A 25733-nucleotide genomic window follows, 5' to 3' on the forward strand; every position below is an offset into this window, starting at 1 on the left:
ATTTGTAATGAATTTAATGTTTCTACGAGTAAAGATTGGCGCATTAAAGGACCTAGCCATGGTCTAGGTATTCCGTGCAATGGACAAAGAACTATTAAAGATAAAAGCGATTATTTAATTAAAGAGGGTGTGATCCATTCAAGCTTTGCTCTCTTGAGTAAAGAGTTTAGAGCAGATCATATGAACTTTGAGAGTGGCATTCCTTATATTATAACAAAGTTTGTGCATCCAAACGACACAACAGACGCTTGGAATGAATTTCTTAATGATAAAATGGAAAATAATTTTATTAACCCAGGATTTGAAAGAGTTAATGAATCGATAAGAACTTATGTATGGGCAATTCTTGGTGCACAATCGCAAACACAAACGTCCATTATCGGTACTGGGACGGCGTTCGATGCGCCACTAATTCCCCAGTTGACATACCATCGTCTATAAAGCGTTTTCAAGATGTATTACAGTACGCTCAATCCAAAGTGGACTTCGTTTATGCGCCGGGATTATACATGTCTCCGAGTAATATGGAACTTAAGATCGGTCAAGTGATAGGTTATAATAAAAAAATTGTTATTGCTACTGATCAACAAAAACAAGGTATTAATTCAGATATTAACGTTGAATTAATAACTCAAACAATCACGGGCGAAGAGGGAATAGTCAAGCCACAAACACCACATGTTTCACAAACATCTACTGATGCACAAGTACCACCACATATTGCGGCTAAAAATCAACAACATAATGATGAAAAAACAGCGTTTGTATTAGGTGGAGTCGCGGCTGGTTTACTCATGATTTGGTTGGCGTACTGATTTGGTTAAATAGTTCTTAGCGGATACGTACAACAACCCTGCAATTGCTACGATCAGTGCCCACAAGTTTTGACTAAGCCAAGTGGTGGTCTTAGCTAATAAATTCAAGAGCCAGGAAACAACACTCGCTATTATACCGGGAAGTGCGGCCGCGGCTTTCTCAGCGAGCTTTCCCAGTGCTGAACCTAATGCTTTTAAATGCTTTTTTATCCACTCTTTTATACCATCCGACGTAGGCGGTGATCCGCCACCTCCAGTACCACCTGTGCCACCGGTTAACACGAGAGTCAAAGTCGATATAATAAATCCCAACGCGGTTAAAATACTGGCAATTGTTATTCCATGTTCTCTGAACAATGTTTTAATTTTATCGGCCAGTGTAGTGTCATCGTTGAGGACTCGATCGATAGTTTCTTGAATTCGACTGATTTGCGAACGAAGTGCCTCTCTATTACTGGAAGCAGCTTCGAGGTGGGCCGATCTTTCGTCTTCTAAGTTATGCAATCTTTCCGCTACGCGGCGTCTACTGAACTCATCGCCCGCCTGTTCAAGTTTTGTTTTCTCGTAAACTATATGCTTGTCGATTTCAGATATCTTGGCCATATTATTGGTGAGTTCTCCCCGCATTGTTCGCATTGCCTTGTCAAGACCTCGTAATTCCCTAATACTGAACTCCGGGTATGGTGATACACTGACCGTGGAATTATCGTAGAAGGTATCCAAGATTTCTTCGAGTCCGTCCGAGGCCACCATCGAAGCTTCCAAATTATCTATGTTGTTAACGAGTTCAGTACGCACAGTCCGAAGAGCCTTAGTAGTCTTTCGCGGAAAGTCGTGAGTAGTCTACAAAACCTAATTTATCAGGAACAGTGCTGATACCGTGTTTAGTGGCTATCGTAGACAAGGCTAGGGGCTTACGAGTACGAGAATGCATAAGGTCAATATTCGGAGAGCCAGGCAGTCGCAATATTCCTTTACTATCTATCGTAAACTTTGAATAGTCACGAACAATAGGACTATCATCTTTAAAGGAGTTATCATGGTACAACATTTATACTTGGTACAACATTTATACTAAGTTATCTTATAATAATTAGATCTACATCAAGTGCTTTTATGAGTTATCATGGTGTAATATTTATACACCATTTCATATAATTATAGTTTAGCAAGTAATAATTATCATCAGGTAAAATGCATATATAAATTATCAGTAGTTTCAGTTATAGCTTTTTAGATGGTTGCTAGCCTAAGGTATCAAGATCCCATCTCCCAGACAAAGGATATTTATTTAAGTATATCTGTCATCACCTACCGGGGTATATTAGAATAACATTACTTCAATTAAGACTCATGAAGGATTAGCCCCCATACAAGCTCGTCTATAGTGCATTAAGGATTAGCCCCCATACAAGCTCGTCTATAGGGCATTAAGGATTAGCTCCCACACAAGCTCATCTATAGTGACACCCTAATCTCTTTCAAAGCATCCAGTAAATATGTCAACAAGATTAGTGCCAATCCAACAGGATAAACAGGATTTAGTATTCCCCTCTGTCTAGCCATCCATTTAGCTTAGGACACAACCAATCGTGTATCAACCAATCACATTCCTTTCTATTGTTCAAACTTTCATTAAATACATACTGTAGCCAAGTTCTAGCAGAGAAGGGGTTTGACTCTCTTACCAAGCAGACCTCTCTCCCACAGCCCAGAGTGTGTACCGACTCTCTGTGGCACCCTCAGATATTTTCTAAGTATATTGTAAATTGTTAATTGTTCTTGTAAATAAAATTGTGATTAGTCTCCTGTGACTCTGGCTCTTTGCTGACTAATTCCCCAAGAAAACCAGCATGTCATTTGGAAGGTATTGTTCACCCAGAACAGTTCCATGATAGTATCGTAATAATCATTGACGGTAGGTTTCAAAAGTTCATCATTTACAGTTGGGTTCAAAATTTCATCGTTAAGATTCATAAAGCTGGTTTCATCAGTACCCTCTTTGATTGTACTAGGGTTATCATAATAATCTAGATAAAAATCAGTCATTTTTATATTAAACATATGGTTATATAATTTCAATATAACAATGTCTTTGCAATACGGACGCAAGTTAAACCCACAACGTAGACTTCGAGATCCATAAAGGGGTCAAAGCATTTCGTCAGTCTGTAACTATAACTAATAACCCTAGTACCATCGATCAGAATCAAACGCTTCTGGTTCGCTTTCCTAATCTAGGCGCACACGATGTGTTAGTTCCGGGAACTGTCCAACTAGCATTTACGATTATTTTGACTTCTACAGACATTAACAGGGAGCCCGTTCAGAACATAGGTCGTGCTATCGTTAAGAAAATTGCTATTAAAATTAGCGGTAATGAGGTTTTGAGTATCGACGATAGCGATGTATACTATTTTTACATGGATCTCTGGAGAACGGATAAAGAGCGGGAAAACTTACAGTACCAAGGTATTTGTAATAAGAACACATTGAGACTGCGTGTAGGTGCTGAAAATGGTGATGGTACCGTCGTAAAAGATAAGGCCGTTGCCGAAGCATTAGGTAACCAATTCTATATTCCCCTAGACTTTGAATTACTAGATTCCCACATGCCCTTTTATCAAGCATCCCTAGGCGATAGGTTAGAATACGAACTCACTTTTAATGACTACAATAGAGTAATCAGAACCGGTGGTGAAGATGCTAGCTATTCCATTGACAATATCTCGCTGGAGTACGATATGATAACGGATCCCGAATTAGCCAGACAAATTCGTAACCATTATTCCCGGAAGTTTAGCCCTTTTGTACGATCGCGTGCTTCGACACCGAAAGATCACGAGGGACAAAAAAGGTACTATGTGGAATATCAATCTAAACGTCCCCATGAGGTCGTTGAAGGGTATTTTAATGTTGTTCGAGGACCCCTCCGTTACGTTTAAAAGAAATACCGAAAAGTTCTACAATCCCTAGATTACAAAAGTAGAATTGACTATCGAGGGCGTTCCTAATCAACTATATAGCCAAAGAATGCTAGCGTATCACCAGTGGGATGAGATTAAAAAACTTCCTTCTATAAAACGAAGCCCGGAAGTTATCGCGGTCATGAAAGATCTGTTTCTCGGGAGTGTATCGATGGGTGAATACCTCACCACGAAGTACGCGCTATGGCTAGACATGTGAACAACGGACGATGACCAACTACACGGCAGTGGGAGGAGAACAGAAAATGCTAGCGAGGGTGTCACTATACAGATAACGAAGATCCAGGAAACGGCTGGTAAATTAAACATATATTTGTACGTGATTATAGATGCGCAACTTAATATACAGAATGGACGATTCGTGCAAGCAATCTATAAATAACCTTTTTACCTAAAGATCCGCACTGCGCTATCATATGCGGGCAACCGGGCTGTGGAAAAACAGCTTTTATTCTAGATATTTTACAAAGTCATTATCAGGATGTTTTCGATCATATTATTATTCTGTGCCAGACTATAAGCGTTAATAAAACATACTTATCGAGAGATTGGGTAATGAATGACGACGGGGTACACAGAGTCGATCCGGGCGATCGTTTACAAGACTGTTTACAAGTATGTCACGAAAAATACAAAGGAGAATCAACTCTTTTCGTAATAGACGATTGTAGCGCGAGTAAAGAACTCACAAAAAAGAAAGATATGCTTTCGTATTTAGCATTCTCCGGACGGCATACTCAGCATAGCGTTTGGGTACTTACTCAAAAATACAACTCTGTCCTGAAAGATCTCAGAGAGCAGACCAAATGGGTAGCACTCTTTCATTGCAAAGATAGAGGTTCATTCAAGGAATGTCTACGCGAAAATGATGTTATTTATACCAAGCTCGAACGAGATAAAGTCAGAAAACTGTTATCGGCAACGAAGCACTGTAAACTCGTATTAAAAACCGATCAACCAGCTGCTTATGCAATTGCTCAGCAAACAGTTCGCAACAGTTCATTATTACGGGATGTATTGGATATGCCATATTATATTATGTTTGACTTAAATATCTCCTTAGGTATTACATTATGGAATGCGACGAACTCATCGAACAAATGCTCAAAGAAGATCATGTAGATCAACATGTTGATAAATCTCTAGATAAACATAGAGAAAGACTCGCTGCTTTGCTAGCCAGTGGAAAATGTTCCCAATATCGACAAAATTGATAACATGACCTACGAAGAAATTAAAAAACTGCGCGTTACGAGTCTAGACTAGGAGCTACCATGACTAAAACGATAGGGTCGGCTATGTTACAACTATACACAGTCGTAGCTAGTACGTTTCTCCCTATCCCGGCAGAACATTGCATGTATTTATGCGAATCTCTAGAGAAAGACCCATTCATCGAACACGCTATAAGTGCAATGAGCTGTGAGTTTTATCATAGATACGGAATGTTCTTAGCTCCGTTCACCACAGCTTTAATAACGGCTAGGTATTGTCAATTTAAACATACATGCCCACTTAATAATAATGGAGACTCAACAGGTGACACCACAACAGATTGTGAACGAGGCTGCACAACAGATTGCGGAAAGGCAACAACAAGTGAACGAGGAACAACGAGTGAATGAGGAACCACCACATGTGAATGAGAAACCAGCGATTGCACCACAAACACAAAAACAAGGCAGAGTGACAAAGAATCCTTTGAAAATCACAGCTGGGAGGAAGGGAGGACTGGCGAGGAAAGCGAAATTAATAAATAATTCAAATATTAATCCGATTAAAACATGGGCACTAGTAGGAGTTGCTGGTATAGCGGCTGTATGGTTGTTTTATAAGACCGGAGAAGAGAAACATCAACCCCACTGCAACAATAAGTTCAATTAGAGGTTAGCCCCCATATAATGCTATAAGAAGCATGACTACTCCAGTTACAGTCGGTAAAAAGTTGGTAAACGCAACGTATCATTCAGCGGTGGTCACTGGCTTGGCCATTGGCTATGCCCGTATAGCTAAAATGATTACTAAAACCACACCTCCCAAGCTAGATTTTAATGGATTTGATATAGGTATGATGGTTCTGGATATTGGATTGGCTATGGCTACAAAAGATATGCTCATCAAACAAAAACTTATCCCGGAAGACATAATGAAGTAATTAATTAAACATTAGAATATTTTATATTATTAAATATGGCAACAATTGCGATGATGGTCGGTGGAGCTATTGTTAATGCTTTAGCTTTTTCGGGGAGTAATTTTTTATTTTCTAGTATGAGGGAATCAAACGCTAAAGAAGTTGAAGAGGAGCGTAAACGACATAACAATGCTTTAGAACAACTTGAAGCAACCCAGTCACAATATACGCAGCAGAGAATGAAGAGATTAGATTTTATTCATGAAGAAATGCGTAAGGAAGGACATTCAAGTCAAACGTTTAAGGATGTCGAATCTGCTATGCACGAATACTTCCTCGTTTATGGGAAAAAACTTGACCCAATACCGAGACCAACAATGAGTCAGTTTTATACACCGTCAGAGGCTCAGAAAAAACGTGAGGTCGCATTTGTGATAATGGGGTTTTATCTGCTGTATTGATTTTCAGCTATACCATGACCTGTTAGCTAATCTATAAATAGCGTTGGCTGACTGCATCTCACCAGTGTAGATGTGATTTGCATTTAGACAAATGATATGATAGATGTATAAACCATGAATCATTGCAGATTTACACTCATGGGTAAAAAAACTCTATGTAAGCGACGCTGTGTTGATATTTACTGCGGCATACACAATTATTACATCAGGCGAGGAAACATAAACTATACGTGTTCTGTATGTGGGATAGGGGTCAAAGGTCGTTATTGTTTTTTTTAGGAACACGGTGCTGATAGGGTCAGGAACCAGATTATTTATGCTAGGAAGAGAGATTACATCAATGAGAGGAATAGGTTGGGGAGAATACATATTTAGATATATGAAAAACAACCAATTAGACATTTGACTCATTTTGCATATACCATTCAACCACAATGTTTTTTGTCAGAGAGTTGAAGGCTATGGCAAAGCAACGTGGTCTACATGGATATTCTCGAATGAGAAAAGCTGAATTGATTACCTTACTCGCTTTGGAATACAACAAACCCCAGACTGTTAGAGAACTCAAAGCTCGAGCGAGAAACAGTTGGCTGAGAGGTTATTCTCGAATGAGAAGAGCTGAATTGATCGCTTTACTACATAATAATCAACCTAATGATGTTGATAATGATGTTGAGAATAAACAACAAGAATTAATATTTGTACCCACATCCGCCGGCGTTGGTAAATATCTAAGAGGTTGGAAGATGGATATTAATTCCAACATGGATGTTAACGATATTAAGCCCATCATATCGAGTAAAATTAACGAGGATTTACATAGTATAAAATACCAGCTGACGATTAAAATGTTTTTGAGTAAAAGTAACACAGACAATAGCACCGAATATACCGAACCATATTTCTGTAGCAATCAAGAAGTTATAACCGAATCCGATACTATAAACGCATCATTAGATACATCAATTCAGAGGATACAGGAAACTTTAGAACGTTGGACTAATAGAGGTTCGAGTTGGGGTGTGGATAAAATCGATAGTTCATATTTAGATATAGCAAATTATATGCCCTTCAAAGGTGGATCTTATATAGATTTACCCCCTTATTATAAGAAGAAAAAAGCCATAATTAATGTAAAAAATAAATCTGATGACATGATGATAAGATCTGCATTGTTCCCCACAGACAAGCATCCGGATAGACCTTCTAGCTATCCCCAAAACGATGGACTCAACTTCGATGGTATAGACGAACCTACACCAATATCAAAAATTGATAAGGTGGAAAAGCAAAAAAATTTAGCTATAAATGTTTTCGGACATTCTAAAGGAATTGTTGTACACAGGATAAGCTCCGCTCCGGAACATATTCCCAGAATCAATTCATTTCTGATCGAAAAAGATGGAAAATATCATTATACATGGATAAAGAGTTTAAACAGGCTATTATACGATGCAACAAAACATAAAGAAAAGAAATATTTCTGCGAAAGATGCCTGCATGGGTACAGCAGACAAGATCTATTAGAAGCGCATAAAGAAGACTGTAGAGGTGTTGGACAGACTGCTATCAGGATCGATATGCCTAAAGAGGGAAAAAATATATTAATATTTGAACATTATTGTACTCAAATGCCAGTACCGTACGTAATTTACGCTGACTTCGAAGCGCTTATCAAACCCATAGAAAATAATCAAGATAATAATACGTACAAAACTCAAGAACATATTCCTTGTGGGTTTGGATATAAAGTTGTAAGGTATGATGGGAAAACAAACCAGCCCGTGATTTACCGATGCAGCGGGAAAGTTCCTAGAATATCTACAAAATGAAGAGAGAATAATCAGGGAAAAATTATCGTGTAAGAAACCCATGTGTATGACGAGGGATGATTGGAGGGCCCATAAGAAGTCAACGAGTTGTCACGTTTGTAACAAAGCCCTGGATGGGGATTCCGTAAGAGATCATTGTCACGTCACGGGTAATTATCGGGGAGCCGCGCATAACGAGTGTAACTTGAACCTAAAAATGAATTCTCAAATAATACCCATCCCCGTTGTGTTTCATAACCTTAGGGGATACGATTCACATCTCATTATGCAAGCTATCTCAAAGACTGACGGCGGTTTAACGTGCATTCCTAATAATATGGAAAAATACATATCGTTCTCGTTGACTAAACCTATACATTATAGGGACAAGGATGGGAAATCTAGAATAAAGCAAAGTAATGGGCTTAGATTCATAGACTCCGTACAGTTTCTGTTATCTTCCCTGGACAATTTAGCTAATGCGAACAATCCCGATGACTTTGCGATAACAAATAAATATACCGATAAGATAACTCGTCATTTGTTGCTGAGAAAAGGTGTATATCCCTACAAATATATGGATGATTGGTCTAGATTCGAAGAAACTGAATTACCACCCCTCAAATCATTCTATAGTAAATTAACAGAATCTAAAATAACAGATGCCGATTATGAACACGCTCTGACGGTCTGGGATAAATTAGGTTGTAAGAATTTAGGCGATTATCACGATCTGTACTTAAAAACCAATGTACTGTTACTCGCCGATTTATTCGAGATATTTAGAAAGACATGTTTAAAACAATACGGCTTGGACCCGGCATGGTACTATTCCAGTCCCGGACTATTGTGGGATGCATTGTTGAAGAAGACCGGCGTAGAACTAAAACTACTCACAGATTACGATATGCACTTGTTTATTGAGAAAGGATTAAGAGGTGGTATATCAATGGCAGCGAAAAGGTATTCTAAGGCTAATGATAAATTAGTGGAAGGATACGATCCGAGTAAACCCGACACGCACATATTATATCTCGACGCTAACAATTTGTACGGATCGGCTGTGAGTCAACCTTTACCCACGGGTGGTTTTGAATGGGTCGTTGATAATGATATCGAAGTGAATGATATCCATAATATCAATGTGAATGATGCGAATAAAGGGTACATACTAGAAGTTGACTTGGACTATCCAAGTTCGTTACATAAAGATCATAACAGTTATCCGCTAGCTCCCGAAAGATTAATGGTTAATAAAGATTGGATGTCGGAATATCAACGCTCCTTGATGGGTAATAGTAGGTTAGCTAATGTAGAAAAACTCGTACCAAATTTGATGAATAAGACAAAATATATAGTTCACTACAGAAATCTCCAGTTATATCTATCGTTAGGTATGAAACTTAAGAAAATACACAGAGTTCTAAAGTTTGATCAAAGCCTTCGGATTGAGCCCTATATAAGGCTGAACACAGATTTAAGAAAGATAGCTACCAGCGATTTCGAAAAGAAACTGTATAAGCTCATGAATAACTCAGTATTTGGTAAAACTATGGAGAATCTAAGGAAGCGTGTTGATGTTAAATTAGTCAGATCCAATGAGGAAGAAAGACTCAGGAAACTTATAGCCAGTCCGGCTTTTAACAGAGGCAAGATATTCGATAACGACTTAGCCACGTTGCATATGCAGAAGAGTAATAGAAAATTCAAAAGACCGGTGTACGTCGGTATGAGTATTCTCGACTTGTCAAAACACTTAATATATGACTTTTATTACAACGAACTTAAGAAGCAATACGGCGATAGATGCAAGGTGTTATATACCGACACAGATTCTTTGTTGATGGAAATACAAACCGAGGATGTGTACAAAGATATGGCAGAAAAAAAAGATATGTACGACACGAGCGATTACCCAAAAGATAATCCACTGCACAGCGTACTGAATAAAAAGGTGTTAGATAAGATGAAGGATGAATGTGCTGGGACTCCTATAGCGGAGTATGTCGGATTAAGACCTAAGATGTATTCTATAAAGAAGTCCGATAATGGGGAGATAAGAAAAGCTAAGGGCGTTAAGAAGTATGTTGTAAAAAAGCATATCAAACACGAACAGTATAAAGAATCATTATTCAACGGTAGAACGTTCAAACACGAGATGAACTCTTTAAGAAGTTACAATCATAGGATATATGGATTAAGAATGAACAAGACATCATTATCCCCCTTAGATACAAAGAGATGGATTGATCAGGATGGTGTAACTACCTATGCTTATGGTTATGGTGGTAATACCGTACCGTCGGGAACTATGAACAACTCTTCTCATACAAATGCCCTCCCCGGTCCATCTTGAAGATAATAAAGAATAGGCTCTCCTTCTTTCATAACCAATCGACTAATGTTATATGTCTTAAGGGACCATATGGGATCGGTTGCGCGACGTAGGCCTCCTTCGAGTTCACCGGGCTGGGATAAATTTCTTACCCTTACTCTATCCGGAAGTTTTCGTTCTTTGCCTCTCCTCGGTGCTGAAGATTCGGAAGTCACGGATTTCATTTTAATAGCATCGGATGGTTTCTTCCCTATTAATCTCGTTACTTCATTATTCAGTGCTGATACAACAGCTGATAATCGTGTCATCCATTCGGTTGATCTCTATAGCTCGGATTTCATTTCGATCCCATACTGATAGTCAAACAAACGTTCTGCTAATGTCCGGTTAAATCTTTCGACGATAGCTTGACTACGGTGGGCCTCTCTTTCACCACGCCTGATTTCGACATCGCGCTTTGTTAACAGTTTAGTTACCAATCCCATAAACTCGCGACCGAGGTCTACTTGAAATAGCTTAGGCCATTTTAGTGGTCCGCGTTTATATATGCGGCTCAGTGCATTAGCTACTTCTGTTGAATCTTTCGAGGTTAATGGCTCAGCCTCTTTGTATCGACTAGCCACATCCACTACCGTTAAAGCGTATTTATATGTTTTGCGTCTTACCTTATCGTGGGGAAGAAACAAGAGGTCAGCCTGATGAACTTCATTCGTTGTAAAAATATCAAACTTCTTCCTCGGTATATAACGCGGTGCCGGTAAATATATTTGCCACATCGCTTGTTTCTTTAACCAATCCTTGGCCACATCTTTAGATACCTTAGCCGCAGTGGCTAATTTTTTTATTGCTCCTATACCTTTCCAATATCCCCCTGGGCTATAGTAAATTTTATTCATTATTAATTAATATTGATGTTTCTTTTAATACGACTTAAGACTATCATTGAATTGCATCATCATTTTTCCCCCCTGTAGTAGCAGTATAGGTATATATAAATCTGGCTCCAGTGGAAGTGGTCCAGAACCCCCATTACCTATACTACTCGGTTCAATGCGTTAGGTAGTGTGTGCAGTGGATGAGTGCGTGTTCTGGGGTTTCTAGTTGTTTGCAGTATGGGCAGTTACCTGTAGTGTGTTTTTTTATTTTGATTAGTTGGTTATTTAGGTTAGTGTGTCCTGTTTGGAGTTAAGTGATTACTCTGTCGATATTGTTTTGATGGATGGAGAATTTTTGGTTTGGTTAGTGGTTTCCTGAGTACTTTTTTTCATTTGGCTATTTGAGTTTAGATATATGTTATGCCATTTTTTGGTGAATTTTTGCTTGTTTACACTTTTAATTTCTTATTTTGCTGCTTTATCTGCGCTTTCATTACCTTATATTCCTGCGTGGGCAGGGATCCATAAGAATGTTATTTGTTTGCCTGCCTTAGTTAGGTTGTTAGAGCTTGTAAGTATTTGATTTATTAATTTAGGTCGGTTTTTGGTATTTTTGTTTGGGAGGGCTTGCAGTCCGCTTAGGGAGTCGGTAAGTATTAGGATTTTTTTTATGGTTTTTGTATAACCAGGGTAATTTGGAAAAAGGGTTTTTAATATTTACTTAAAATGTAGTTTACTAAATTGAGCTTTTGGGTAGAATATGGATGCATATGAGAGAAGTGACCGTACGGGGTGAGGGCATAATCCCCAGGGCATATGATTATTGATTTTGCTTCTCTTAAATGATAGAGATGGCTTTTCATTAATCTGAGGAAATTAGTAGAATACGGTCTTGTAGTATAAGGGTCAGAAGGGAAATGAATGGATGGGACAGAAGTTGGTAAGTCCAGATGTGATCAAATATTTCTGCAAGCTACTACGTGACTGGAATGTCTAAATAACAAGCTTCATTTGAATCACAATCTTTTCGGCGCCTTCCAATCTGGCAGAGTATTGGGTTTACATCTAGGGTTGTTTAGAGTTGAGGGTATGTTCGGTTGACCAATGATTTGACCATTAATTTAGGAAATTAGTTGAGTGTTTGCTTAGAAGAACTTGATGGAAAGACTGATTGAAATGGGAATTGGGGGTTCACAGAGAGGTGAGCGTTATGACTCATTTCTCATGATGTCAAATATGATTTCGGTGGGAGGAGTTAAAATTATCGATAGTATTTTGTTAGTTGTCCGAGAGTGGTGCGGGGAGTCGGGAGCATACAGCTGAACAGAACGGTTCACTGTGGTTTTAGGATCCCGAGTCAGAAAAGAAGTAGAGTTAACGTTCATCAGAAAAACCATCAGGCTCTTCAACCATCATCTAGGTATGTGTTGTATCTATATCAGGCAACAAGAATATATCTGAGGACCATGTGTGTGTATTTATGATTAACTCTATCATGAAAGACTAGACATGCTTTATAATAGGAAACAGAAAGTCTGAAGATTTTGAGGACTTTCTTCAAGAATTGCAATATGAGGCAAAATGTCTTGACAGACTGGACGACAACTTTCTCATGGATGCCGTCATTAGGAATTCTCAACCTCACATTAAACAGTTCATTTTGACAAGATTGCATGAGACCAAGGATCAAGTCCTGGAAAGTGCAAGAATAGCAGATGCTGCATTTGGACTGGCCACATCAGAGAATGACAGACTTGTGTCTGTTATAGAGGAGCTCGTTGGACAAGTATCCTTATTGACCAGTGCTGAAAATACTCGAACAGGAGGGAACTTTTCATACGAGCATCAGGATGACTCTATGTACAGAAAGCAGTACATTAAATCTGCGACTGAGTGTACTGATGACCAACAACCAGTGAAGAATGTGACACAAACATTCCATCAGCATCACAGAATTGGTTGTGCATCAACACATGTTGATATCAGGGACATGAGTGACAATGATGTGCCCTGTGGACAAAACTGGAGCCTTGCTCCAAGGAATATGAACACCGAGGAGCATTGGGTGTCACGACCACAATTATGGAACATTTGTGGACAATGAGGTAGGACACATTTTAGTATGTCTGAGAGTCTTGTGAGATCTATGCAATGTTTTCAATGCTGTAGGTTAGGGCGCCTAAGCAGATTCGACTTTTCTAATTAAGCCAAACATATGCAAGGGTTAACAGGGGCAGTGCTACATGTGGATTTGAGCCTGCTGCCAATATAGCAAATATTGATTTTGATAATGTTGGTAACATCATAGGCCACTCTTTTACAATGAGAAATAATACAGAACCAGATCATAGAAATGATAAGTGATTTGAGCGAGATTGTTGTTTTGACTTGTAGTGTGGGCTTATCTCACAGCAGTATTAGGGTTAAGATATCTGGAAAGACTTTCAGTGCCCTATGGGACTCAGGTGAAACTTTGAGCTGTATGAATTCAAATGTATTCTCATCTATTGGAGGTGAGAGTAGTTTTCCTATAACGAAATGAGGTGCAAGGTCATTGGTCGGTGCAGAAGGAAAAATGTGTTTGGCATATCTAAAATTCCTCTTACAGTTGGTCAGCTATGTGTTGTACAGGACTTCGAGGTCTTTTAGCCTTATCAACTGATGTGTTGTTAGGTTTAGATTTCTTGAGAAGGCAGAAGGCTAAAATTGATATTAGCCATAATAGGTTGACTTTGTAGGATGGACTTACAGAGACAAATTTCATTGCCTATTCAGATTAATACCAACCTTGTTACATGTATATGTGATGTGGTACCACCACCACAGATGAAACTTTGTTGCCGGTGTACATTAAGTTAGGCGTTGTTGAGCCGATTGAGTCTATTGCAGAATGGTTACATGTGTGAGGTGCTAGATATCTCACTTCATCTGTCAATCAAGTACCATTGTTTAGGTTGATGAACCCTGCTAGTTCAGATATTAAGTTGGCGTAGGTGTCATTGAAGAAGTCGATATTGCCGATGTGTATGGAGAGTTAGGAGACAGTGACACCACACATACCATGCCTATCACCACAGGTGACAAAGCATTCAACCATGTTGATATTGACGGGACTCAATCATTAGGTGACAGGAATATGTATTTCCAAATATGAAATGGGCGTTCATAAGTCGTAGAGGAATGCAATACCAAGTCCGGGTGTCTCGAAAAGAGAAGGGGTCCTAAGTGAGTTTCTCAATTCAGAAATTGTGGAAGATTTCCATGTCAGAAGAACAATGACAGGGAAAGTGAAGAAAGAAAACAACAACAAGTAAACAATAGAACTGCACGTAAGGAAGTGTGACAATCATATAGGTATATGATATACGGAGGATATGTAGATCCAAGGTTATAATAACAAGTTGGTTTTAGTCCCAAGTTATAGTGTCATGTGTCAAAGCAAATGGGTACCCAGATAGGTAATCAAGGATGATAATGAAAAGTTGTAAAGGTAACATGCCTACGCAGATATGAGATGATGAACAACGTCGTAGAGGTAACATGCCTACACAGATATGAGATGATGAACAACGTCGTAGAGGTAACATGCCTACGTAGATATGAAATGATGGTAAGTCGTAGAGGTCACATGCCTACGCTGTCAAGCCGTGGAGGAGACATGCCCACGTAGTAATAATGTCGACAAGGACGTAGAGGAGACATGCCTACGTTATTTGAATATAAACACATAGATGAGGACATGCCTATGATGTTTCAAAGCTTGAAAGATCAAGTCTAGAGATGCCTGACAGTCTCTAGTGGTGAGGTAGATATGTCTCTACCTCAAGTTGCTGAGTATATTGAGGACAGTCGAAAGACTAACGATGAATTCACTCGGGACGAAGGACAGAGGGTCGATTTGTCTCGTAGCCTGGGTGAAGACCTATAAATCGGTCGTGGGATGTAGATGATTGGCCAATCATATTTGTACAGAAGAGTTTTGCCTGGTCAGAAGGCTGTTGTATACCTCCTGTTGAGGAAAGGAAATGTTTGAAGAGAGTACAGATGGAATATTAAAGAGTTTTTTTCATGAGTTATGATGCTGACACAGATAAAGACACAATGATAGGAGTGAAAAGGGACATACGGTTATATATTACTGGGATTGAAGATGTAAGAAATCAGAAGTTGTTTAAAAACAAGGCCTTTTAACTTAAAAATATTCAACTGACCCACAAGTACAGCATATTATTGACACATGAACTTGAGCTGTATGAACATAAGCGCTGTGTTCTGCGGTTTACTTAATGTTGGTAGACATTATTTATGAGAGAGTAATATGTTGTATGGTACATTGGTGACGATCAATTGGGATTGTTGTTTATTGTTTTCACTTAGGGAAGATATGGCTTCATAGGGATAACAGAGTAGGAACTGAGATCAGATTTAAAATCTGAGAGATTACTTGGATAATTGTGTTCTAAAGGACACTTAGGCTTCGCACTTAAGGTGATGATGACACTACTCATGATGTGGAACCCATTGACAACATGCATTCCGGATATCTATCTCTGGGGTAATACCTTCAGATATACGGGACGACTTAACGTACGAACAGACATGGTATCATACATTCACTACTGAATTGCCCAAGATCTCTAACTATCCAATGCTGTTTAGAGATACGTGAGGGAATATTAGTCTTCAGGTGAATCATACATCCTGTGATGAGAATATGAGGGCTACATTGAATTTTACTTATCACATACACGACGACACTTTCAAAGACATGTTAGAAGGGGTTACTTTGATCAGAAACATTATTCTTCAAGGTCAAATTGTTGGTTCTCAGAAGACTTGCTCCAAGAGAGCATTGCCACCTTTTATTGGTGAATTCTCACACAATTTATTTGGTACCGCCATGATACGTCAACATATCAACTTATCAAATAGAATGAGAGCGGAAGAAGCAGCTTTTACAGGATTACATGGGTTTGTACATGTCTAAGGCCAATGACAGAATGGACGGTTTGAAGCAAGGTATAATTGCAAATCATAATGAATTGCCTGAACTAATAAAGGTAGAGAGAGGATGGTAAGATACGATGGTTTCAGGCCATGTATGCACATTGGATACAACTTGTTGCAAAGGTGTTACATTTTGCTACTATGGTTGAAAGGAAGATTAATCAGTTGAGCACATTATTATATAAGTTGTTAGAAAATGTACTATCACCCGAGTTGATACCTTTCCGACATTTAAGGCGGACTCTATCAAAATAAGGAGAGCATTGAAATGTCACAGTTTTAGAAATTTAAGTGATCTCAGACATACTAGTGTCCTCTTGTATAAATGTTGATGTTATACTGTATTCAAGATGTTACCTTACTACATGTTTTATGTTTTTGTGCTGACCTATAGGCATTTATTTACAATATATATGAATGGGTACACCTACCATATGAGAAAAACATATGTTGAATTTCATGAAAGAAAATCTATCCGATATATATATTACCAGTATGTTGTATATGGTGCATTGTATTGCACCTCAGGAGTTGATAGATTGCATGTGCGATCACTGCCCAATGAGACATTTGACAATATTCTATGTAGGTGCATGTCCAGTGACTTTATGATAAGTTGATGTTGTTTTGATATTCAAAAAAACCCAAAACTATTGTGATTGTTGAGTCAGGTGAGATGTTCTTTGTTTACTGTGTATAGATGCTGAAGCTAAATTTCAACATTTACTTGAGAAATTATAAGAACAAATTGTTGTAATCTTCAGTTAAAGAGGACTTCATGGAGAGTAATGCATGAATTAACAGTAATTTCCTATTTGATTTACAAATGACTGAATATTGGACAATTAACTCTTTTGGATATCAGAGTCAAAGTTTTCGCTGTCATACATGTAGGAATGAGCAACCTCAATCTATAAGATGATGGAAAGAATCATTTCTAATTAAACTTCCACATTTAATAGGACATTTTTGATCATCTGATATGGAGAACTTTTCCCATTGGATCAAGACCATAAGAGTAAGAGTAAGTTGAATATGTCATAGAACATTCTGACATGGAACATGTTGATGAAAAAGAATAGTAAGATTATATATTGGACACGTATAACTCTGAAACTGTTCATCAGTTGTTTATTGGTGTTGTGATACTATTGTGATTTTTGCCTGAAGGAAAAAGCTCATATGTCTTTACATATAAGATCGAAATGTTAAGAAATGTTTTATTACCAATCTGCATCTACTGAAAAAGCGTAAATTTTACAAAGAAGAATTGTTTGATTATGCCTTTATAAGTCTTGGCATGTTATTTTTCTCAGATAGGTACAACCCAAGACAGATCCTATCTGAGACATTACCTTGTAAAAAAAAATAAAAAATTTCATTGTATTGATTTTTCTGGTCCTCAGATGCTTACACACACATGTTGTTACATATTGATATTGTACTATTGCATTTACATCTTATATTTAATGATCATTGGTCAATCGCATGGAACATGCTCTACAACGGGAAGGGCATGTATAACCAGGGTAATTTGGAAAAAGGGTTTTTAATATTTACTTAAAATGTAGTTTACTAAATTGAGCTTTTGGGTAGAATATGGATGCATATGAGAGAAGTGACCGTACGGGGGTGAGGGCATAATCCCCAGGGCATATGATTATTGATTTTGCTTCTCTTGAGTGATAGAGATGGCTTTTCATTAATCTGAGGAAATTAGTAGAATACGGTCTTGTAGTATAAGGGTCAGAAGGGAAATGAATGGATGGGACAGAAGTTGGTAAGTCCAGATGTGATCAAATATTTCTGCAAGCTACTACGTGACTGGAATGTCTAAATAACAAGCTTCATTTGAATCACAATCTTTTCGGCGCCTTCCAATCTGGCAGAGTATTGGGTTTACATCTAGGGTTGTTTAGAGTTGAGGGTATGTTCGGTTGACCAATGATTTGACCATTAATTTAGGAAATTAGTTGAGTGTTTGCTTAGAAGAACTTGATGGAAAGACTGATTGAAATGGGAATTGGGGGTTCACAGAGAGGTGAGCGTTATGACTCATTTCTCATGATGTCAAATATGATTTCGGTGGGAGGAGTTAAAGTTATCATCGATAGTATTTTGTTAGTTGTCCGAGAGTGGTGCGGGGACTTGGGAGCATACAGCTGAACAGAACGGTTCACTGTGGTTTTAGGATCCCGAGTCAGAAAAGAAGTAGAGTTAACGTTCATCAGAAAAACCATCAGGCTCTTCAACCATCATCTAGGTATGTGTTGTATCTATATCAGGCAACAACAAGAATATATCTGAGGACCATGTGTGTGTATTTATGATTAACTCTATCATAAATAAAAAGGACTGGAGCAAACCATCTGACTTGTGATTTTGAAAGCGAGCTACATCATCCCTAGAACCGAGGAGTAGTTGATAAGTAGAAGTGACCATAGGTAGAAGGGTAAAGTACCCGGAACCTAAGGTTACATTTGGATTCTTGATTATGGAGGGCTGAGGCCATGGCCATTAGTTCTGCCGTGAATATTGATTGGTTGTTTGGGAGTCGGAAGGATTGTGTGGTTTTAGTTGGTTGTGTGGTATGGACTCCAAAACCTGTGTGTTTGGAGGTAGGATCTGAAGATCTGTCCGTGTAAATGTGACACCAATTTGGCCAATTTTTGTGTATGTATGTTAGTGTGTAGGTTTTAGCTATGTTTGGGTCGGTTTGTTTATTTATTTGGCTACCTAGTGTTGTGTCCCCCTAATCTCTCACCCCTCCTCACCTCACCTCTCACCCCCTTCTCACCTCCCCCCCCACACACACACCTCTCACCCCCACTTCACACCTCCTCACCTCTCACCACATCTTCATCTTTCACTCGTCCTCACCTCTCACCCCTGCTTGCCTTAGAGGCCCTCCTTACCTCTCACCCTTCCTCACCTTGCACCCCCTCTTCACCTTTCACTCCTCACCTCTTACCCCCTCCTCAAATTTCGCCCCTGCTTGCCTCAAAGGCCCTCCTCACCTCTCATCCCCTCCTTACCTTTCACCTCTCACCACCTCTTCACCTTTCACTCCTCCTCACCTCTCATTATCATATGTCGACAATATTGTGACATGAGCCTTCATTACTTACCTAGTTGTAACCGAGTTGTAACCTACATATGTACCATGATAAGGAATATTAATCTACATAAAACTGCGATATCGTTTGATCTACTAACGATTCTGACTATATCATGAGCATGCGTTTATGAATCACTATCAAATAGTAATGATACCAGGTCAAGGTGAGTGTTTCCTGCCCCACCGGTGGCACCTTCACAAACACATGCAAAGGCAAGTCAATTGTTCACCTGAACAAAATAATCCAATTTGAGTGTCCTAGGTGGTTGTGGCAAGGGTTGATGTGTTGTCTTGATAACAACTGATGTGCGTTTTCTGTATCCTTGTCCATAGAATTTTCTAATGGCCTGAGAAATAAACTTGAATGTTTGAACTTGCTGTTTCATGCAAATAGAACTATTCTAACAAGTCCTGTGAAAGTAGAGACACATGTTTTACCATGGTGACTGGTTCAGAATTGGTCCGAAGCATCACAATGCTTCCTGGAATATTGTCGAGTGCTGCGTTCAATCAATTAACAGAATATAATGTCCTTGTTATCTTTTCTGAATTTATGGTTATATAGGTCCAAGCAACCCGTGCTTATCGTAAGAAGCAGCTAAATTGATCAGGTGGTCAGACTTGGATGGTGGTGAAGTGGTTGATTGCGAGGCATTGTATCACAATAGCGTGGATTGATGCTTGTGATGTCAATCACTGTATTATCCAGTCCAGATTTGATTATTAACAGATCGATGACATATAGGTGGAATATTAAACAACAAACAGAATATCTCTGACATGGACAGTTTTTAAAGTGCTTGATGTATGACACCCTCAGCAATGCTATTCTGCTTCTGCTTCCTCGAAAACATGACAGTACTTTTCTTGTCAACAAAAGTTGTATCTCAAAACTAAATTTAAAGTCAACTCTATTTAGAAAGCTTTATTGACTGTAAAAATCATATATAAAAATAATTTTATTATATATGCAAAAATAATGTTGGATATGGAATATAGCTAGCAATGTAATGTACAACAATTTTCTTCATTCAAAATAGCTGTGATCGGTCGGACTTGTGTTACCAGTGTGTTGGCAACAAACAAATGTCATTAGGACATTTTCATGATTTTATCAGCTTTAGAGGAGACATTCTTCCATTTCAGAACAACCTATAAGATGTTTTGATGAGAATCAGTCAATGTCCCAGAAAGTGAACCGATCTTTAAAACCCAGTGATACAGAGATATGAGAATGTTTACAAGTAATTTGAATATCAGAATGACACAAACTTTATGTGAAAGGTAGTCCTTCAAAGCTTTCTATATTTTTTAAGTGTGTTTGCAAACTAGTCAACAAAACATACAAAACGTTCATCAGTTCATGATTCATTCCAATATGAATGAAAAAGAAACGCCATTCGACTTGATTGAATAAATCATCCAACACCTGCATCCACTTGCTTTAGTTTTCAGGCAATAAATAGCCGCCAACATGACATTAATGTGACAATAATATTTTCATCACTACTAGAAAGCTGAATTTGTATCAACTAGAGACCTTAAAAGCTAACATATATGGTTTCAGTAGTAATTGATTCACAAGAAAGTAGAATTAAAAGCAGGAAATTGGAAAGATACACATTAGGCCTCACTATTATAAAGTAAATATAAAGTTTCATCTACACTGAAATACCAGCAGTCTCCCGACAGCCCAGCAAATTGACAAAGGGGACATTTAGTAAATCAATATTACACAACAAGTTATCAGTTTTCAGAGATCAAGCGGTAGTGAACAAACTTATTTCAATCGTTGAAGAAAGTAAAACTGTTTCAACAAGCATGAAATACTCAAATCCCCCGCCAATATGACATGTCGGGTGTGTGCAATGCATTAGCTCCTGTGAACTATGTTCACTGGGCCTTTTTGAAAAGAAATATAGTATGTTTTTTAAGATCTACTCCGGAAACGAGGACTACCTCCATTTTCAGTCTAAATCAAAGTCCTTGCCATGGAAACTCAAAAAAATATCTTTTAAAAAAAATCCCAAACTATCAAAAGGCACCAGTTCACCACTAGATCTATCTATGTGCCAAGTTGGGTGAAGAAATATGGTATGTTTTTCAAGATCTGCTCTGGAAACGAGGACTACCACCATTTTCAGTCTAAATCAATGTCGTACCATTGAAACTCGAAAATTTTTTTTTTTAAAATCCCAAACTATCAAAAGGCACCAGTTCACCACTCGACTTACCAATGTGCAAAATATGGTGAAGAAAAATGGTACGGTTTTCAAGATCTGCTCCGGAAACGAGGACTACCGCCATTTTCAGTCTAAATCAAAGTCGTTGCCATGGAAACTCGAAAAATAACTTTTTTAAAAATCCCAAACTATCAAAAGGCACCAGTTCACCACTAGATCTATCTATGTGCCAAGTTTGGTGAAGAAATATGGTACGGTTTTCAAGATCTGCTCCGGAAACGAGGACTACCGCCATTTTCAGTCTAAATCAAAGTCATTGCCAAGGAAACTCGAACAATAATTTTTTTTAAATTACAAACTATCAAAAGGCACCAGTTCACCACTAGATCTATCTATGTGCCAAGTATGACGAAGAAATATGGTACGGTTTTCAAGATCTGCTCCGGAAACGAGGACTACCGCCATTTTCAGTCTAAATCAAAGTCATTGCAATGGAAACTCGAAAATTTTTTTTTTAAAAAAATCCAAAACTATCAAAAGGCCCCAGTTCATCACTACACCTATCTATGTGCCAAGTATTGTGAAGAAATATGGTACGTTTTTTAAGATCTGCTCCGGAAACGAGGACTACCTCCATTTTCAGCCTAAATCAAAGTCATTGCCATGGAAACTTGAACAAATTTTTTTTTTTAAATCCCAAACTATCAAAAGGCACCAGTTCACCACTAGATCTATCTATGTGCCAAGTATGGTGAAGAAATATGGTACGGTTTTCAAGATCTGCTCCGGAAACGAGGACTACCGCCATTTTCAGTCTAAATCAAAGTCATTGCCATGGAAACTCGAACAAATTTTTTTTTTTAAATCCCAAACTATCAAAAGGCACCAGTTCACCACTAGATCTATCTATGTGCCAAGTATGGTGAAGAAATATGGTACGGTTTTCAAGATCTGCTCCGGAAACGAGGACTACCTCCATTTTCAGTCTAAATCAAAGTCGTTACCATGGAAACTCAAAAAATAACTTTTTTAAAAATCCCAAACTATCAAAAGGCACCAGTTCACCACTAGATCTATCTATGTGCCAAGTTTGGTGAAGAAATATGGTACGATTTTCAAGATCTGCTCCGGAAACAAAATGTGATGTAATATTGAGTCAGGTGAGCTAATAAAAGTCACACAAGTCACATTAGTTAATAACTTGAAATCCATGAACAAATATATAGTGCTGACAAACAAAGAATGAGAAGAATCTAGGATTTGAACCCACAACAAGTTGATCATGGAAGTTAGCTACACAGTACTGCACAGCAATGTGGACCTTAGACCACAGAAGCACCCCTTCCTTGTTGCAGTCAGGGACAAATAGAACAACTGTGATATGTACACTAACTAGAAGGGGGAATTTCATGATTTCCGGGTTAGCAGACAGACATTAACTGAATAGAAGGACAAATGGTTATATTGTCAACATGAGCTAAATAAAAACAATTATGTGTCATGTCCCTTGTATTCCCTCTATACTTAAGTACATTTCTTTAAATATGTCAGTTACATATCGCCTTGACAAATAGTCACACTCATCTTGAAAGAAGCTTATGATAATAAAACAAAAACATACTTCAAAGTAAATTTGATTTTGTCATCTTAACTTATTTTCCAAATTTTATAGTGTCTTATACTGTTCAACAATCTATAAATTCTTCACACCAAACTGTTGCATGATAACAAAACACCTAACATCTACATTCATATAATGCAAAATCCAGTAATCACTCTAACCACCAATGTGTCTGCTTGGGAATCAAAGGCAACTGTTACAGCCTCAGCAACCTAAGTAAGTATTATGCAAAATATTCTAATGTGGGTTCACTTTGATACTTAGAATATTTACATAAAATAAAATGAAAGTATCAGTTATTTTTATATCAGTAGGCCATAGCATGAGTATCAACTGGTAGAGACAGGTAGTGCAGAAACCCATTTGTGAGAAGTGGGCCCCATGAATGCAAAGGAAGATCACAATAATTTTTTACAGCAGGTTTGCCTTTGGGCATACACATATTATACACACCTAGCAACCATATACATAATACTCTTACGGGTGACTTCACCACTCTCACAAAAGGGCTGCTGGTAGTTGTCTGGACTCACTGATAAGTCTGAATGCACTGGAGTTCTGCATCTAAACTGTCAATCATTGTGAGCAATAAAACACATGTGTCTGTTTTGCCTTGAGATATCCATAACTCAAGAATTTGACCAGTGCCAATCATTCATTTTCAACAATGGTCTCCAAGTCTAGATCTGCACATAGGCCTATGCTTTGATATCAGAATGTATGTACTAAATATATATAGAGAGAGATACAATTAATTTCATATACATAGGAAAGATATTTTCCCACCTTTCTCCTTGGAGTGTAATATGCCAGCATTGTTTTGTAAAGGAAGAAAGGTCTCACTCATACCTCCCTTTATTCTAACATAAACAAGGTCAACAATGCACAGCATTTATGTGACCCTTATATAATATCTCACCATCTGTCTCTTCACCACTTGGGTAATAACATAATGTGTAGGTTTCTCAGCAAGATATAGCCAGCACATAAAATTAAGGGTATTTACATGAGCATATATGGTACATATATGTACGAATTATGTAAGTTTGATAACTTCAGTCAACTCCAGATACAGATATAATGAACAACATTGTTCAAACACATCTGAAAGTCTTAATGGAGTTCAGACAAAATTAACTGATTTGGAGTTCTAAAAACACAGAAAGAAAACAATAACAATAACAACAAACTGAACAAGGACTCTTTTTGCCCTAATAACATAAACAACAACACTCAAAAGTAGAAACTTATGTCTCTGAGGAAAATCTTGAAGATAAAGTTATAAAATATTAAGTAAGGTCAGTCATGAAAGTGTGAGTGAGAATCAATTTTAAGTCACTAAAAGTGCAGCGATATTGTGATGAGAGCATGTAATACTTTTATAAAACCTATGAAAGGACTTAGGTAATTGTGAGAATGTAAAAAAGTAAGTATGAAAAGTATGTGGGTTATTTCTTCTTTTCGTCCTCTGCTTCTTCATCAGGTGGTGGTGGAGGGCCAACCTGTCCAAAGGCAATGCCGGCATACTCAGTGGACTCTTCAGCCCGGTGCACTTCAGTGCTGGGTCTAGCATTGCCGAAGTCAAGACTCACATACAGGAGACCATCTTCATCTCGACCACTCTTCAAACCCTGCACAAACACAATCAGTCTGATATTGAAAAGGAAAAAACTCAGAACAGTAAAAGGGTCGACTGATGAATGACTAATTATCTAGTCTTTATCAAAATTCAATTCCATGTCATAGCAAAAACAAAGGATGTCACACCTAAGTTTCAAAATGTGCTTGAAATGCGGCAGGCTAAAGGTTATGTCAAGTGTTGTAATGTTATTATAAAAAAGAATGGATGCCAGGGGTACAGAAGCTCACTTTTGTTTGATTAATCAACATCTGAATGAGGTGTGCTAAATTTGATTTTAGTAAACCCTCAAAGTGTTGTGTATATTCTGAGAAAGTGTGGTGGGTGTCTTGTCCCACAATCAGAAAATTTCAGTTTGCTGAAACTGCTGTATCTCAAGAGAACAGAAAAGTTACATCACAAGCAGATGCAAGCAGATACCAGAGCATCTTTCAATCCTACAAAAGAAACTCTATACAAAGTTTGGTGATAAAAACATATTAACACTTTCATAGAAATTTAATCACACACTTTAGTAAGCAGATTTTATCAAGTGACCTTGACCTAATTATCAAGACCTGATACCAGTTGTACCCCCTTTCCTTACCCTGCAAGAAGAATCTCACCTTATCAATCAATGTCACCAATCATGATTGAGGAACTTCCATAAAAATAATCCAAACTACTTAAATCAACTATGGTGATATGTGATTATTTAGAAATTCATTTCGTTATTAGAAGGTACATAAATAACAGAATTGTGTATAT

At 38.0% G+C, this 25733-nt stretch overlaps 2 protein-coding genes and 1 pseudogene across 2 annotated transcripts in view; 1 reads left to right on the forward strand and 2 right to left on the reverse strand.

Moving 5' to 3' along the window:
- The window catches only part of LOC139441717 (B-cell receptor CD22-like), a 328007-nt gene that overhangs the window by 79498 nt on the left and 222776 nt on the right, over positions 1-25733 (reverse strand). The gene's annotated exons all lie outside the window — the stretch shown is intronic.
- Positions 12179-13522, forward strand: LOC139441707 (uncharacterized; annotated as a pseudogene).
- Positions 24459-25733, reverse strand: part of LOC139441735 (uncharacterized protein DDB_G0286299-like) — a 79858-nt gene continuing 78583 nt past the window's right edge. Inside the window, exon 11 of the mRNA XM_071222526.1 lies at positions 24459-24978. Coding sequence (XP_071078627.1) covers positions 24796-24978 — 183 coding nt within the window. The 3' untranslated portion in view covers positions 24459-24795. The remainder of the gene's footprint in view (positions 24979-25733) is intronic.

The sequence above is a fragment of the Haliotis cracherodii genome, unplaced genomic scaffold (assembly GCF_022045235.1).
Source record: "Haliotis cracherodii isolate W230 unplaced genomic scaffold, xgHalCrac1.p SCAF_43, whole genome shotgun sequence".
NCBI lineage: Eukaryota > Metazoa > Mollusca > Gastropoda > Lepetellida > Haliotidae > Haliotis > Haliotis cracherodii.